The 18,463-nt window shown below is 41.8% G+C and overlaps 1 protein-coding gene across 2 annotated transcripts in view; it reads left to right on the top strand.

The window, feature by feature from the left end:
- Positions 1 to 17,486, top strand: part of SH3TC2 (SH3 domain and tetratricopeptide repeats 2) — a 55,773-nt gene extending 38,287 nt beyond the window's left edge. For both annotated transcript variants that reach the window (XM_033095696.1, XM_033095697.1), the window contains exons 13-17: positions 9,434 to 9,584; positions 11,648 to 11,770; positions 12,921 to 13,071; positions 14,832 to 15,028; positions 16,659 to 17,486. In XM_033095696.1, the coding sequence (XP_032951587.1) occupies positions 9,434 to 9,584; positions 11,648 to 11,770; positions 12,921 to 13,071; positions 14,832 to 15,028; positions 16,659 to 16,850 (814 nt within the window). In that variant the 3' untranslated portion in view covers positions 16,851 to 17,486. The remainder of the gene's footprint in view (positions 1 to 9,433; positions 9,585 to 11,647; positions 11,771 to 12,920; positions 13,072 to 14,831; positions 15,029 to 16,658) is intronic.
- The last annotated feature ends 977 nt before the right edge of the window (positions 17,487 to 18,463 follow it).

The raw sequence follows: 18,463 nt of genomic DNA, 5'->3' as shown, positions 1-18,463 counted from the left end.
TGTTCAAGTTCTCCTTATTTTACTTAATAATGGCCCCAAAGCACAAAAGTAGTGATGCTGGCAATGTGGATATGCTAAAGAAAACCCATAAGTGCTTCCTTAAAGTGAAAAGGTGTGTACCGTGTTTCCCCAAAAATAAGACCTAGCCAAGACAGTCAGCTCTAATGCGTCTTTTGGAGCAAAAATTAATATATAGTAAAATAAGACCGGGTCTAATATAATATAATATAATAAGACTGGGTCTTATATTAATTTTTGCTCCAAAAGATGCATTAGAGCTGATTGTCCAGCTAGGTCTTATTTTCGGGGTATGTATAGCTCCCTCACCCCAAATGAAATAGTACATATTTATAGGGTTAGGTACTATCCATAGTTTCTGGCATCCACTGGGGGTCTTGGAACTTATCCCCTGTAAAGAAGTGGGGGACTACCATAGTTATTTGGTCCACTACTCTACTAGTTTTAGCCCTTACGTTTAAGTCAATCAGTCATTTTGAGTTAATTTTTGTATATGGTATGAGGTAGGGATCCAGTTTCACTTTTTTTGCATGAATATTCAGTTGTCCAAGTACCACTTGTTGAAAAATTATTTTTCCACATTGAATGTTTTTGGCATCCTTGTTTAAAATCAATTGACTATAAACATAAGTGTTTATTTCTGAACTCTAAATTCTAGTCTATTGATTGATGTATCTAGCCTATGCCAGATTACACCATTGTGTTTATTATAGCTTGTGGTAACTTTTAAATTGGGAAGTGTGAGTCCTTCCAATATGCTTTTCAATATTGTTTTCGTTATTTGGGTCCCTTGCCTTTCCGTATGAAATTTAGCATCAGCTTTTCAACTTCTGCAAAGAAGCCAGCTGGGATGTTGGTAGCGAGGATGTTGAATCTGTAGATCAATTTGGGTGATGTTGCCATTTTAACAATATCATGCCTTCCAATTCATGAACATGGGATGGCTTTCCATTTACTTAGATCTTCTTTAATCCCTTTCGACGTACTGTTGTCATTTTTAGAATATAAATTTTGCACTTTTTTTGTTAAATACATTCTGAAGTAGCTTTTCATGCTGTTACAAATGGAATTGTCTTAATTTCACTTTTAGATTATTCATTAACAGTTTATAGAAATACAGTTAATTTTGCATGTTAATCCTTTATACTGCAACTCTGTTTATTAGTTCTAATTGTGTGTGTGTTTATTCCTCAACACTTTCTATATATAAGATCATGTCACATGCAAATATAGTTTTACTTCTTCCTTTCTTACCCAGATGTATTTTATTTCATTTTTTCCCTAATCACCCTGTACAATATTTTTTTCCAGGAAAATATTTAATACTTACAGAGGTGGTGAGAGTAGACATCCTACTCTTGTTCCTGATAAGACGGGGAAAGCTTTTAGTCTTTCACCATTAAATATAAAATTAGCTGTGAATGTTTCATAAATGCCCTTTATTAGGTTGGAGAATTTCCCTTTTATTTTTAGTTTTTTAAATGTATTTTTATTATTAAAGGGTATTTACTTTTTCAAATATTTTTATGCATCTATTGAGCTGATCACGTGGTTTTTCTTTTATTCTATTAATAAGGTTATTGAATTGTTTAAATTTAGTATGTTAAATTGATCTTGCATTCCTGGGATAAATTCCATTTGGTCGTGGTATATAATCTTTTTTATATGCTGCTGGGTTCAGTGTGCTAGTATTTGGTTGAGTATTTTTACACCTATATTCATAAGAGATATTGGTCTGTATTTTTCTTTTCTGGTGACGTCTTTGTCTAGTTCTGCTATCAGGGTAATACTGGCCTCAAAATCAGTTGGGAAATGTTTCCTCCTCTTTTATCTTTTGAAAGAGTTTATGAAAGATTAGTGTTAATTCTTCTTAAAACATTTGGTAGAATTCACTAGTGAAGCCATCTGGGCTTGGTCTTTTCATTGTAAGGAGAATTTTTTTTTTTTAATTAAAGTTTATTGGGGTGACAATTGTTAGTAAAGTTACGTAGATTTCAGGTGTACAATTCTGTAGTACATCATCTATATATCACACTGAGTGTTCACCACCCAGAGTCAGTTTTCTTTCCATCACCCTACATTAGACCCCGTTTATCCTCATCTGCCATCCACTGTCCCCCTTACCCTCTGGTAACCACCAAACTATTGTCTGTGTCTATGAGTTTTTGTTTCTTCATTTGTTTTTCTTGTTCTTTTGTTGTTTTCAGTTTTATATACCACATTTCAGTGAAATCATATGGTTCTCGATTTTTTCTGATTTATTTCGCTCAGCATAATAATCTCAAGATCCACCCATGTTGTCACAAATGGTCCTATTTCATCTTATACAGAATAGTATTCCATTGTATATATATACCACATCTTCTTTATCCAATCATCTATCGAAGGAGACTTTGGTTGTTTCCATGTCTTGGCCATCATAAATAAAGCTGCAATGAACATTGGAGCACATATATCTTTACGGATAAATGTTTTCAGATTTTGTGGGTAGATACCCAGGAGAGGGATTGCTGGGTCACATGGTAATTCTATTCGTAATTTTTTGAGGAACCTCCACACTGCCTTCCATAGCGGCTGCACCAGTCTGCATTCCCACCAACAGTGTATAAGGGTTCCTTTTTCTCCACAGCCTCTCCAACACTTGTTACTATTTGTCTTGATGATAGCCATTCTGACTGGGGTGAGGTGATCTCATTGTGGTTTTTATTTGCATTTCTCTGATGATTAGTGATGTTGAGCATTTTTTCATATGTCTATTTGCCATTTGTATGTCCTCTTTGGAGAAATGTCTCTTCAGGTCCTCTGCCCATTTTTCAGTTGGGTTGTTTGTTTTTTTGTTGTCGAGTTGCATGAGTTCCTTGTATATTTTGGATATTAGCCCCTTATCGGAGGCACTGTTTGCAAAAATTTTCTCCCATTCAGTTGGTTGCCTCTTTATTTTGTCGATGGTTTCTTTTGCTGTGCAGAAGCTTTTTAGATTGATATAGTCCCATTTATTTATTTTAGCTTTTACTTCCCTTCCCTTTGGAGTCAAATTCATAAAATGCTCTTTGAACCCAAGATCTGTAAGTTTAGTACCTATGTTTTCTTCTATGCATTTTATTGTTTCAGGTCTGATGTTTAGGTCTTTGATCCATTTTGAGTTAATTTTGATACATGGTGGCAGATAGCAGTCTAGTTTCATTCTTTTGCATGTGGCTTTCCAATTCTCCCAGCACCATTTATTGAAGAGGCTGTCTTTTCTCTATTGTATGTTTTGGCTTCTTTGTCAAAAATTATCTGTCCATATTTATGTGGGTTTATTTCTGTATTCTCAATTCTATTCCACTGGTCTGTGTGTCTGTTTTTCTGCAATACCATAATGTTTTGATTATTGTTGCCCTGTAGTACAAGCTAAATTCAGGGAGTGTGATACCTTCAGCATTGTCATTTTCGCTTTGGCTATTTAGGGTCTTTTGTGGTTCCATACAAATCTGATGATTTTTTGTTCAATTTCTTTAAAAAATGCCATTGGGATTTTGATGGGGATTGCATTAAATCTGTATATTGCTTTGGGTAATATGGTCATTTTAACTATGTTGATTCTTCCAATCCATGAACACGGAATGTCTTTCCATTTCTTTGTGTCTTCTTCAATTTCTTTAAAAAATGTCTTATAGTTTTCAGTATATAAGTCTTTCACATCCTTGGTTAAGTTTATTCCTAGGTATTTTACTCTTTTTGTTGCAATTGCAAAAGGAATTTTTTTTAAAATTTCTTTTTCTGAGATTTCATTGTTAGTATATAGGAATGCAATGGACTTTTGTACTGATTTTGTAGCCGGCAACTTTACTGTATTTATTTATTGTTTCTAGTAAGAGCTTTTTGGTGGAGTCTTTAGGGTTTTTTACATATAGCATCATGTCATCTGTAAAAAGTGACAATTTAACTTCTTCATTCCCAATTTGGATGCCTTTTATTTCTTTCTCTTGCCTGATTGCTCTGGCGAGGACTTCCAACACTATGTTGAAAAGCAGAGGTGATAGGGGACAGCCCTGTCGTGTTCCTGAACCTAGAGCAAAGGGCTTCAGTTTTTCACCATTAATTATGATAGTAGCTTAGGGTTTGGCATATATGGCCTTTATTATGTTAAGGTATTTTCCTTCTATACCTATTTTATTAAGTGCTTTAATCACAGATGTATGTTGTATCTTGGCAAACTCTTTTTCTGCATCTATTGATATAATCATATGATTTTTGTCCTTTATTTTGTTTATGTAGTCTATCACATCGATCAATTTGTCTACGTTGGACCATCCTGGTGCCCCTGGGATGAACCCTGCTTGGTCATGATGTATAATCTCTTTAATGCATTGTTGTATTCAATTTGCTAGAATTTTGTTTAGGATTTTTGCATCTGTATTCATCAGAGATATTGGTCTGTAATGTTCTTTTTTTTTGTGTTATCCTTACCAGGTTTTGGTATCAGGGTAAGAGGATTTTTTTTTTAAATTAATAATTCAGTCTCTTTAACTGTTAAAGGTCTATTTAGATTATCTACAAGTATTTCTTCTTGAGCAGTTTGATAGTTTTTATCTTTCTATGAATTTGTCTATTTCATCTAGGTTATCTAATTTGTTGATATACAATTGTTCATACTATTCCTTATAATCCTTTTTATTTCTGTGGTTATTTCTGTTAGTAGTAATGTCCCAACTTTGATTACTAGTTTTCTTCTCGTATTTTTCTTGATCAGACTAACCAAAGATTTGCCTTTTTTAAAAAATCAACTTTTGATATTGTTGATTATTGTTTTTCTATTCTCTATATCATTTATTTCCGATTTAACATTTATTATTTTCTCTGTTCTGCTTGCTTTGGGTTTACTTTGCTCTTCTTTTTCAAGTGTGTTAAAGTGGAATGTTAGTTTATTGATTTGAGATCTTTATTCTTTTTTAATATAAATATTTACGGGTTTAAATTTCTCTTGGAGCACTGCCTACACTCCACTCACTCCAATTTTGGTATGTTATTTTTTTTTCATTCATCTCAAAGTATTTTTTAATATTCTTTGTGATTTTTTTGACCCCTTCGTTGTTTAGGAGTATATTGTTTAATTTTCACATATTTTTTAATTCCCCAAATTTCCTTCCATTACCAATTTCTGATTACATTCCTTTGTGGTGGGAGAACATAGTTTGCATGATTTCATTTCTTTTAAATTTATTGAGAAGGACTAACTTATTAAGAAAGCCCTAACATATGGTTTATTCTGGAGGATGTTCCATATACACTTAAGAAGAATGTGTATTTTGCCATTCATTTTAGTGTACTATAGATGTCTGTTAGGTCTAATTGATTCATACTTAAAGTCTTCTATTTCTTTTTGTTCTTATGTCTAGTTGTTCTATCCATTATAGAAAGTGGGGTATTGAAATCTCCAATTATTGTTGAATTGTCTATTTCTCTTTTTTTTACAATTAAAGTTTATTGAGGTGACAATTGTTAGTAAAGTTACATAAATTTCACGTGTACAATTCTGTGTTACATCATCTATAAATCCCATTGTGTGCTCACCACCCAGAGTCAGTTTTCGTTCCATCACGACATATTTGATGAATTGTCTATTTCTCTCTTCAATTCTATCATCATTTACTTCATGTAGTTTGGGGCTCTCTCTGTTTTTAGGTGCATTATGTTTCTAACTGTTATGTCTTCCTGATGGAATGACTTTTTTGTCATCATAAAATGTTCTTCATTGTCTTTGCTGACAATTTTGACTGTTTTATCTGATATTAGTATAACCACTTCAGTTCTCTATGGATGGTCTATCTTTTTTTATACTTATAATCTATATGTATCTTTGAATCTAAAGTGTATCTCTTGTAGAAAGCATATAGTTCAATCATGGTTTTTTTTGGGTTTTTTTACTTTTTAAAAAAATCCATTCTGCCTTTGTCTGTCTTTTGACCAGAGGATTCAATCCATTTGTATGTAATATAATTACTGGTAAGGTAGGACTTATGTCTGCCATTTGGCTGTTTGTTTTCTATATATCATATCTTTTAAAAATTCCTCCGTTATGGCCTTTTTTTGTGTTAAATAGATATTTTCTTGTGTACCATTTTAACCTCCTTGTCATTTACTATATTGCTTTCAGCTATTTTCTTAAGTGGTTATACTGGGGATTATAATTAACGTCTTAATTTATAACAATCTGTTGTAGGTGTCCTGGGCATACTCAAGTTTTACACTTGCATGTGGCCTTCTAAATTTCTGGGAATATGCTGGAGCTTTTCAGAGCCTCCTAGGGATATCTCGTTCCCCAACTTTCCCATTTATTTATTTATTTATTTATTTATTTATTTATTTATTTATTTATTTATCTATCTATCTTCTTTGTTCCAAATGTTTTCACCACCTCAGGCAGCAACAAAATTAAACAACTGCAGCTGATATATTTGGACAAACACCCCAGGGAAAGGATATTGTACACAGAGTGAACTCTGAGTCAGGTTAAATAAAAACAAGCCCTGAGGGTGGATGCTTTCAGGGAACTTCCAGACAGGTCAAATAGTGACAGTTCCCTGGGGATAGAATGCTGGGGAATTCCAAATTCGGGGTACCCCTTCCAGTGGCTGTTCGGCTGCTGCTTTTCCCAGCAACTGTGGTTGTGAAGCTTTCGGTTTTTAAGGTTACCACAGAGTTGTGGAGAGGAGATGCCTCTAGAGCAGGGGTGTCCAAACTTTTTTCAGCGTTGTTCACCAAGGGCCATGTGCGGTAAAATACACAAACAGCCGGGCCACTCACTCGAGGTGAAGTACGTGTTGCCTCACCTGGTTTATTTAAGTAAACTAAATATAGTTTTGGAATTTGCTGCGGGCCAATAAAAAATGGATCGTGGGCTGCAGTTGGCCTGCGGGCCACAGTTTGGACACCCCTGCTCTAGAGCAAGTTAAAAAGCAACGAAACTCACAATCTTAACACGATTCAGCTGTTTTTCTTGAATAAACTCTCCTGAAATTGTTGAGAGTCTTTGGTTAACTTCCAGAGTTCTGAAAAATTTGACTGTGACAATTTTTGCCAATGTTCTCATTGCTTTTATGGGAGAGTGGATTTCTTGAGGTCCTGATACCATTGTTCTAGAAGTTGATCCAGATCGGGATCTTTTAATTTTAACATTCGATAATTCTATGCTCTGAGATTCTTATTTGTGTAATTGGGAGGAAATAAACAATCTACTTCTCCTGCTTTACCACCAATATGAATGATACAGAAGGAAGATCGTGAAGTACCTTATGTGTCAGAGGAAACCTCTGCAAACATAAGTTCATTATCCCTTTACAGAATGCTCAGTTCATCAAGGAGAACATGCTATAGTACTATATTTATTTAGAATGTGGAAATCACCCACTCCTACAGAGCATTCAGGAAAAAAAAGAACAAAGATCTGCTAACAAACATAGAAAAACAGGTGTTTCCATGCACCTAGGGGTGGTTACTGTAATTTAGCTCTAAGCTTCCTGGTAGCTGAGGTAAAAAGGGGCAAAGTCATATGAGGTTCTCACTGTCTCATAAAATAACAAACAAATGTAACTGTGGGAGCCAATTTTTTTCCTGGCACCGATTTCTAGGAGGAATTTATTAAGTGGGTTTTGATGTAATGGACACATTTCTTCAACCAAGCTTCCCTCAAGGGATCCATTCTCACAAAGCTCAAAGCCACAGCAGGCAAAGGCAGGAAATATTCATGGATGGGATGGCGGACATCTGCAGGGAAAGGTTGGGAGGGGAAGGAAGGAACACCATCAGCTGAAGGATGGGAAGACTTCACGAAGTTGGTAGCATGTAAGGATGTCCTTAGGGATAAGTAAGATTTTGAAAAGTGAAGAGGGGCAAGAAAAAAATAGCATTTTGGGCAGAAGGAAGAACAGTAGTAATGGAAAGGCGGGGAAAGACATTTGAAAGACATTTTGTAGGTTGAACAGACAGGGCTTGGTGTTCATCTGGATATGGGTACTGAGGGAGAGAAAGGACTCCTGTCTGTCCCCTCGGAAGGGATGTGGAGCTTGGCAGGGAGGGGTTTGCTGTGGGGCTCTGAAACTGCCCAGGGAGCATCCATAGTGAAAGTGGTGGTCACCACAGTAACAGAAAGCATTCAGGGAGCTGCACTGCTTACCAAGCAATGTGTCACCTCAGGATATCCATATGAGGTAGAAAGAGTTGTAGGAATTGAGAACTAAAGAAGCCTGGCTTGCAACCATGATGATTCGGATGGAGTCAGTTGGGGGTAGGTAGTTCTGGGAGTCGGCGTCCTTAACAAGCTCTCCAGGTAATGATGATACAGGTGGGTTATGAATCAAGCTTTTATGAATGTGGGTGTTATGGGACGAGTCCTGGACTGGGATGCAGGAGACAGGAGCTCTGGCCTTCCGTCTTCCCCGAATGTACTGTGCAATCTCGTGCAAGTCACTTCCCATCTCTGGGCCTGTTTCCTCTATAAAATAAGGGGATTAGACTCGGTCAGCAAGTCTCAACCCAAGCTGTACAAGAGTCTGCTGGGAAGTTTTGACAAACTGCCGGTGCCCGAGCCATACACTGTGTCCCAGGCTCGCATGGCATGCCAACACACTAAGGTGACTTTGTGTGTGTATGTGTGTTTAAAAAGCTTCCAGGTGATTCTAATTACTGCTGGAGTTGAAAACTACCATCTAGATGATGCCCAGTGTTCCTTCTTGTTCTAGAATTCTGAATCTGGGCAACATTGTATCACCCCTTTCTTCATTAATCCCTGTCATGGGGGAAGAGTATTCTACATAAGACAGTTTTTCCAGATAATTAAAGAGGACTCCATTAAATACTAATCTTTTAAAACTTTCTCTCTTCTTTGATTTTTCTTCTTAAGACAGCAAAATGCTTTTGATGATTTAAAGTCACCACTATAGTCATTCATTTGTGCATTTATTCAATAAATATGCATTTGACCTCTACTGTGTGTTAGATGTTTATTAAAAAAATGTTATAGAGTAGTCAAAAAAATGGATGGATCATGGATTAGTAATAATAATAATCATGGCAACTAAGTAATAATAATAATAACTAACATTTAAATATTCATCAAGTGCTTACTCTATGGTAGGCACTGCTCTAAGCACTCTGGTTTCATTATCATATTTACTCTTCACAGCAGTTCTACGAGACAGGTACAGTTATATCCCCCTATTAGAGATGCGGAAACCAAGGCACAGAGAAGTCCTATACTTTTTCAAGGTCACACAGCTGGTTGGGGCAGCGCTGGGATTCAAACCAGGCCCCAACCAGCCGATGTGATCTGAAACAATGTTGTTCCCTCCCGGAGCCTCAGTTTCCTCTGGTCCCGAGGGACTCAGGCGCCTTGGAGCCCTCACACCTTATGAGTTCATGTCCGCCCCCTCAGGTCCCTCCGAAAGTCTCTCACCTGCATCAAGGAGAGTCTGCGGATCTTCATCGACCTGGGGGAGAGAGACAAAGCCACCGAGGCCTGGCTTGCGGCTGGGCGAGTCCACTACCTCATGCAGGAAGACGAGCTGGTGGAGCTGTACCTGCAGGTAGGCCTCCCGCAGAGCTCATCTGCTGACTCGGGCCATTTGTGGGAGGCAGCTGGACCCTCCACAGTGACCATCTGGAACGAGAGAGAGGGTAGGTCAACACGGGGCTGCTCCCTACACACAGATGGAAACCAGGGCAGCCTGGCAGGCTGAATACAGATGGAAAAGGTACAGTCCCTGAGCCCATATACACCTGTGAGCTCCCAAAGAACCCGGTGGGAGACTCTCTCACTTGTCACGTCAAGTATATCCATCTTTCCAAAGCTGGACATGTAATTCGACTTCGGGGTTTTGCTGCAATTAGAGGTTGATGTATGTAGGGTGTTAATGTTATTGTTCTCTTATGATTTTTTGTTTGCGTACCTTTAATATCTGAGATAGGGCGTAGAGTAGTGACTTAAAACCTGAGCTTTGGAGAAAGACAGTCCTGGAATTAAATCACAGGGCCGTTATCATGAACTGCATGACCTCGGGCTTGCCACGTGAGCTCTCTGGGCCTCAGTTTCTTCCTGAGTGAGCCCTCTCTTAGTAAGGATTGGGAATATCACTTACATAGTAAACACATATGCATAGGAAGCATTACCAAGTGCTTGGGACTTAGTAAATGCTGAAGAAATGGTATTTCATCATCACCATCATCACCACCATTATTATTACTATTATCTGCACAATGCTGATATTATAAGGTATATAAGAGGATTTGTTCCATCAAAAAGATGCACCTTATCTTCCTTCCCATTTCTTGTTTTCTCCCTTGTTATTCCCCAACACTTGCAAAAACTTTCTTCCACTGAGACTGAATAATGGTTGTGTAATGTTGATCAAATGTTTACTATACACAGGAAACTTAGGGAAACACATCACACAGGTAATGTAGTTTAATCCTTGTTACAAATACAGCAGTAGTTTCTACTGAAATTCCCATATTGCATATGAGGCTCAATGAGGACAAGTAACTTGCCCAAGGTGAAATAGCTAGGTAAGTGTTGAAAACTGCCCGCTGGCCGTGAGACTTGAAGCTTTCACCCTCAGACTCTATTCTGCCTTGGGATTTTAGAGCTGGAAGGATTTTTAGAGAGCAGACAATTCCGTTTTGCCTTGACTTTCCGTGAGCTGGAGGCCAGAAGGAGCTGCTTTGGGTTCATGGCTTGTGGCAGAGCCTCCTGTGTCCAGGATTCCATCTCACCGCCTCTCCCGGCGTGTAGCCGCATTTGCAATAACGATAATTGTGGGGTCTTGCACCAATGACTCACTGGCCAGAACTGGTCCCAGGCCCACCCAACCCCAGAGTGCCACCTACCTTGAAATTCTGCAGGTCCTTCCCACTGAAGTGAATCATTCTCTACCTGAGGCTGTTTGAGGTGCTGCAGCTGCACAGTCCATGCTGCGGTGCATTCTGCACTCTTCAACTTCCTCACCACATCTTGTTTTGATGCAATATGAACTAGTTTGCTGGAGAGAATGAGGTCATGGTGGCTAGGAGAAGCAAGGGTGCTAGGCTGGAGGACACTAGCATTGGTTTGCCACTAGCTACCGATGTGAACGTGGAGCAGTTTCTTAATCTTTCTGAGCCTCGGTTTCTCCATCTGGAAAGTGCAGGGGTTGGACTAGACCACTGCTTTCCAAACTTCAGTTATTTGTACGTCAAGTTCACAGTTTTGCCATATCTGTGTACCGGGTACTACTATTTACTTATTTTTGACTCAACTTCAAATCAGCTTAGCTTTTTACACTAAACTAATGCTAGCTGAAATCACAGGTTTTGATGTATTATTAGTCTTTTATTCTTCAAACACATTAAAGTAAATACTTAGCTATAGAAACATAAAATATTCTTGTACTGCTAAAAATCACTCTAGGGCCATACAGTGGAATCTCTCATAACATGCTGGACTAGAGACGCTCAAAGGCTTCTTACCAGCTCTGTGAGTGTGGAGGACAATTCAGGATTCCGGACACTTTAGCAGAGGCTTAAACTAGGTGGTCAGGTCTCTCTCCTGCCGGTCCTGTGAACCTTTGAGGTCCTTCCCTCCATCTTTGACAGCCGTCTCTGTCTCACCCAGGCAGCCATCCAGAAAGCCCTGAAGTCAGAGGAGCCTTCCCTGGCTCTCAAGCTCTACGAAGAAGCAGGTGACGTGTTCTTCAATGGAACCCGCCACAGGCATCGCGCAGTGGAGTATTACCGAGTAAGTCCGAGCTATGCAGCGCGCCCAGCCAGACCCTGGTACAGAAGGGGGCGTGGCCACATAAACTTCATCTTGGACCCCTGTCCCCCTCTCTTATGGGTATTTATTTTTTCCTCTCTTTGTTCAATTTAGCAAGCTCTAAAAGAAGGAGCTGATAAACTCTGTCATTCTCAGGCTGGATAAATTATTCTTCCTGGGAAAACAAACCATAACAAATACATCTTTTGGGTGCCTGGTACTTTACTGTTTGTATCACACTTTTATGTTAACATTTCCGTGTACCACTGATGGCATGGTGGAAGATGACTGGTCCATGGACGAACACTTTTGTTTTGCTAGTTTTTAATAAGTATACATTAGAAAATATTTTTTAAAATGAAAAATGTATAACAACAGCTTAGCAAAGTCATGATTTCACAGATATTATTGCAAAGAATGAGGCAAGATAACAAAAAACTGTTGATTTAAGAAATAATACTAATTAAATAAGTGTCCAGATGATGTTAAGCAGATATGTCAAAAAGTCATAATTATTATCATTGAATTTAGGGAGACATCATTATCTTATCTGATCCTAAAATTTTACTTATTTAGATATTCATTCATTTGCTTGTTCAGTTGTTTATTCAGTCATCAAACATTTTTCAAGCAGCCAGCATGTGCCAGGCACTGAGCTGGGGTGGGGAGAACAAGAAACACGTCCCTGTTGGGATGTGCATTGTCATGTGCGTTTTATAAATGAGAAAAGTAAGGCAAGATGAAGTGACCTGAATTCTATCATAATAAAAACAATAGGAATGACCATTTACTGGACACTCAGACACGCCACATGCTTTGTATATGTGCTTTATAGATTAGCACTGTAAGTGCTGAGGGAGCACATGGATGGAAGGTGAATAACTTTCCTGCTCTTAGTTTCCCCAGTCTTAGAAGTCCTGATGACCTCTAGTTCTTCCCCCACTAAGATCTGGGTGTAGCAACCAAGAGCAAGGACCAGGAAAATGAGCTGAGAAAAACTATGCTTGGAAACATGACCCATCGCCTTAGTTTTCGTCACTACCATCCCCCAACCCATCAGTGGAGTGTGAGCCCCTATGTTAAGTACCAGTGCTTCTTGGGAGACGACGGTTCTTTGTGCCTCTCTTCTCAGGCTGGGGCTGTTCCTTTAGCAAGGAGGATGAAGGCAGTGAGAACCGAGCTCCGGATCTTCAACAAGCTGACGGAGCTGCAGATCAGTCTGGAAGGCTATGACAAGGCTTTGGAATTTGCCACCCTGGCGGCCAGACTCAGCACAGTCACAGGTAGGTGGCCCTGTATTGAACGGGAGTCGTAAACACTCCCCAAGGAGGTACAGCAAAGCCGTCACAGCACAGGTTCTGGAGTCAGACTGCACAGATCCAATTCTGGGTCCAACTACAGGGAGACCTTAATTAAACAAGCTGCTTAAGTCTATCAGCCTCAAGTTTGTCTTCGGCAAATCAGGATTAAAAATAACACCCAACTCATGCAGTTGTTATGAAGACTATTGATTAACCATGTGAAATCTATAGTGCTTAGTACATAGTGAGTCCTTGGTAAGTGTTACCTATGCCCACTGATTATTATATTGCAATTGGTATTCCTCCGAGTACAGGGCAAATAGTGTTTTATCCTGTGCACGGGCGACGCCCCTCACGAAAACACTGTGCCCGAAATTTTTCACGGATTGATTGTTAACCAACTGCACATTTTCCCCATGGAATTAAAATGTAGCTGAAGGTCAGATCCCATTTCATTAACTCACTGTGTATCTGAAATAGTTTGCATTTACTAGAAAAGCTAGTGGGACACAAAACAAGTCATTAAAATAGAAAGAAGGCAGATTTTTAAAAAGATTAAAAAAAAACCTCATCTCGAAAGTTGGCGCTTGAGGGAAAGCAGCTTTGGTTAGAGGAGGCTTGATTAGATGCAGAGGCAAATGGAATCTTCTGTAATGATTCTGGAAGGACTTTTGGGCATTCTCAACGACATGAGATGTGGATGTTCCTGGATTTTATGGTGTCTAATTGCACTTCAGAGCACTCTCCTCTTCCGACCTTTTTCTGTACTGCAAAAAACCTTATCTCTGCGACTGTCTGGCTAATCTCAGGAAAGGCCTTGGGGGCCCCAGGCAGCTTCCTCTCAAGCACTCTTCATCCTTTCCTGGACAGAAGCTGACAGGAGGCTGTATCCACCCTTTCGTGCACTTCCCCCGTGACTGGATTTTTCCATGTCAGAGAATTTTCTTTCCTGTGGATTTTCTCTTTTAATTTGGGCTTTGGCCCTTTGAACCTTAAAAGTGATGTTTTTAGATTGCATCAAGCAGCCACCTTGCAAATAGCCCCCCAAAACTATTGGAAGCCTTTGTTCTCTTTAAAAGACCACTTTGTACTAAAGGAGTTAGTTATTAAAGCAACAAACCCACCAAAACCCGAAACAACATGTCATAGACTCATTAGAACGAAGGTTCCACAGTGTGGGTTAAAAGTAACCAGGCTCTAGCTTATCAGAGACTGTGGGCTGCTAAAGAAGCAGTGATGACGACCCCTGCTGATGGCAGCCCCAGAGTTCTCTGGAGAGAGTCTTTATGTGAAGACATTAGTTATATAGTTATTGATTGTGAAGAATTCTTAGCTACTCCATTAAATTAGTCTTGTCACTATGTCCCATCACAGGGATTTGGAAATAATCATTTCCCAGTTACAGTGACATCTGTAATGAGGAGGAAGTTGTTTTTCAATAATCATCCCAGAAAATCCTGACCAGCACGTGTTCTCTAATTAGTCACTCTCACAGAGCTCTGTTTTCTGTTGTAGCACTTACCACAGGTGTAATTTTACCTTTATTTGTGGGATTCTTTAAGGAATGTCTGTGTCGTATGAGACAGTAAGCCTCACGAGGGTGGGGACCTCTTCTCCCTCGTTTCTATGTCCCAAGCACAATCCCTGGTACCTAACAGACCTTCACAACATTGTCCAGAATGAATGAGTGAATGATGGGAAGCGTTGGCTGCTGGATATCTCTCTCAGTCGTCCTCTCCTAGGAGATCAGAGGCAGCAGCTGGTGGCCTTTCACCGTCTGGCTTCGGTGTACTACTCCCTGAACATGTGTGAGATGGCTGAAGACTGCTACCTGAAGACGCTGTCCCTCTGTCCAGCTTGGCTGCAGAGTCCCAAGGAGGCCCTGTACTATGCGAAGGTGTATTATCGCCTGGGCCAACTCACCTTCCACCAGCTGCAGGTAAGAGCCTTACTTGCAGTGCCATGTGTGTGAGAGGTGCCATCCAACCGTATTCTTCCCTGACCCTGAGCCCTCAGGGTAGAGTTGAGGTGGCCCAGATGGGGAGTCTCGTCTCAGAGGGTGGGGAGTGGCCCCGCTGAGGACCCAGTGACTCTATCCACTTTGCCCCATTGGAGGCCTCCGAGGTGTTCCCAGCTCTGCTGGGAGACAGATCACAGCTCTTCCTGCTCCTTGCTCTGCTCTCATTTCTGTGGCCATTTTATCTATCAGGCGCTATGGGCACGTCGCCTGGTACCTGCGAGCATCTGAAGGGCCTGTGAAAATATATGAGACCCAAAACAAAAGAACTCTGAGCTCCACAATGAACATCAAAAGTAATGCTTAACTGTATGTCTACAGAATGTTATAGATTAACTAGTCACTTGAAACTCACTTATGATGACGTTATATGAAACTGTACTTGAGGAGCAATCTGGGCGTGTGTTAGTATGTTTGAGATAATGAGGTGTGGGGTCTTCGAATGTCAGCACACGCAGCTCCCAGGGCCTTAGCTGTGATCCTCCTGTTTGCTCTGCTGGAGTGGAATCCAGAACGTCGCATTTCCCAGCCCCTTGGAGAACTGTGTTGGTGTGAGATTCGGTTACGATTCTGGCCCTCCAGTCTTATCCCAGGTCTTGGCTTCCTTTTACCAGAGGGCCCTGTCGGCTCCAGCACAAGCCTCCATCTCTTCATTTTGGGGCTTCTGAGGGAGTCACGTCTGTGTCTGGGCCTCAGGGGATCTTCAGAGCAACTGGCTGTCCTTGTCTTATTTGCCAGAATTAATTATTGCTTCTGGCCTGAATTAATTATTGCCTTAGGAGGGTTAATGGGAACCAGACGTTCCTTTTTGAGTCTCGCCCAAAGAAGCATCTGTTCCTCATTTCTGCCACGGAGGGAGGGGCAACGGGTTGGGAAGGACTCCACAGCCATGTTCCCTCTGTCCCACAGCTCCCAGGGAGCCGTTCAGAGACAGCGTGTGTGTGATCGTATTGTATCAAAGAAAGGCTCTAGGGTTGCAAGGAGAACTCAACTCAAACTAGCTTAAGCGAAAAAGGGCCATTGATTGGCTTAACTAACGGGGAAGTTCAGGTGTAAATTTAGTTTCAGGTAGTTCTGGATGCTGGTACTCCAATACCATCAGGCATCTCCCTACCTCGCTCTGCATCTCTCGGGTCTGTGTGCTTGTACTTCTGTTTCTTGGTCTCCTTCCCCTCTCACTGTTGGCAATCTCAAGCCCACCCCTAAAAGGGTACTCTGCTCGGTCACACAGAAAGATTCCTGGGAGGGGCTGGGATAGGTCAGCTTGAGCCATTTCTGCACCCCTGAAGCCCTGTACCCAGGGGGATGCTGCTTCATGACTGGCCGAGCCCGGGTGAGGGGCCACTCCTGTGCCTGGGGACGAGGGCCACTGGGGGTTAGCAATGTCCTGGGGCTGCAGTGGAGCGAGGGAGGAGCTCCCCGGAGAAACCAAGAGAAGGGATGGGAAAATACGTCGGGCAGACAAAAGCTAGGGCTCCCAGCACTGCCACCAGCCTGTCCTGGGAATGTTCGCTAATGCTGTCTCTTCTTTGCCTTCATGCCGCGGCGTTAGGATGCCCACGATGCCACTGAATACTTCTGGCTGGCCCTGGCAGCAGCGGTCCTGCTGGGTGACGAGGAGTTGCAGGAGACCATTAGGAACAGGCTGGACAACATCTGCCAGAGCCCCCTGTGGCACAGCAGCCCCTCCGGACGCTCCTCAGAGAGGTCGCGGTGGCTGAGTGGGGGGGGCCTGGCCCTCTGAGGAAAGCTGCCCCTTCTCTGACCAGTTGGCATGTCCAGGAGCTGCCGCTGCCCTAGGCTTCTAGACTCTAATGGGAGGGTTCAAGTCATCACCTGGCCCGGCCCCCTCATTTTACCGTGGGAAGAACACAGTCCAGAGCGAGAGCAGCTCATTCTGGGCTGGCCACACGAGCCGCGGATGACACAGCAGGCATTGGAAGGCCTGGCTTTGTGTCTGGAGCCTCACCAGCAGACCGTGGCCCTTCCACACAGATGGCCTTGGAAATGCACTTTCTTGACACACAATTCTAGAGAAAACGAGATACCTTGCCGCCGGGGAAACCTAGCTCATCCCGCAATGGGGAAATCAGGAACTGCACTGGAGAGAAGACAGGCAGACCTGACTTTGTTCCGTCACGGACTTTGCTCAGGGAAAGACCCTCCCCTTCCCAGTGAAGACACTGGTAGCTTCCTTCTCTCTTTTCAGCTAGGACCAAAGGAGGGGCCGCTTTTCCTGCTCACAGGGCCTGTGGGCCAAGAGGGGCGGGGAATTCACCATACTCGTACCCCGAAAGACGCAGTCTCAGAATGGCCCGCCGGAAGGCACCGGGCATGAGGTCTGACCTGGAGTCACCGTCTCCATCCTTTCCTGAGGCTCTGCTCCCTCATCATGTCCCAGAAACCCTGGGAAAGCTTCCCAAGGGCTAGGGCATAAAAATGGAGTCCTAAGAAAACTATGATGTGTAAATAGTATATATTATTATATAAACTAATTTCCTATTAGTATATATGGTAATATACATACGTAATAGTAAATTACGTGTAAATAGTATATATTATTAAATATTGCCCATTTGCATCTACACAGACATTTGTCTCCTTTATAACAGGGAGAGACGGGAGGATGGGTATCGTGTTGATTTCAGGGCAGCTCCTTGACAAGGCATTTCTGTTAGTTCTCCATCACTACGTAGCACACACAGTGAATTGGCCCATTTGTTATCTCACGGTTTCTGTAGGAAAGAGGCATCCAAGTGTGACCTAGCTGGTTCCTCCGGCTCAGGGTGGCTCAGAAGGCTGCGATCCAAGTGTCAGCTGTGGCTGCAGTCTTCTCAAGCTCAGCAAGGGAAGGATGCGCTTTCAGACTCACTCACGTCGTGTGGGCAGGGGTCAGTTCCTTGCTCGGCTGTTGGCCGGCGGTTGCCCAAGTTCCCTGCTTCATCAGAATGAGCAAGTGAGACGAGCGAGAGAAAGAAGTCACAGGCTTCTCATCACCCACTCTCAGAAATGACGTCCAATTAGTTTTGCCTCTTCTATTCATTGTAAGTGAGTCACTAGGTCCAGCCCACACAAAAAGGGAGAGTAGTACCAACGGTGTGAAATGGGGGCCATTTCAGAAGCTGCCTATCCCAATAGGTCTGATTCAGTAGGTCTGGGGGACACCCCTGCAACATGCATTTTTAAGGAGCAACTCAAGTGATCCTGATGAAGGCTCAGCCTTGCTCTGAACTGAGAGAAGATACAAGAAGATCTAGCCACAGGACTCGCCACCTGACGCCCTGCGGCTTCAGTTTTACTGTCAGACCCTTAATGTCTAGCTCTAACCTGATGGTTGGCAGCGTGGCGGGGTGGGAA

The sequence above is a fragment of the Rhinolophus ferrumequinum genome, chromosome 24, assembly GCF_004115265.2.
Source record: "Rhinolophus ferrumequinum isolate MPI-CBG mRhiFer1 chromosome 24, mRhiFer1_v1.p, whole genome shotgun sequence".
Lineage (NCBI taxonomy): Eukaryota > Metazoa > Chordata > Mammalia > Chiroptera > Rhinolophidae > Rhinolophus > Rhinolophus ferrumequinum.
The sequence above is the reverse complement of the archived record's forward strand: the minus strand, read 5'-3'. Positions and strand labels throughout refer to the sequence as shown.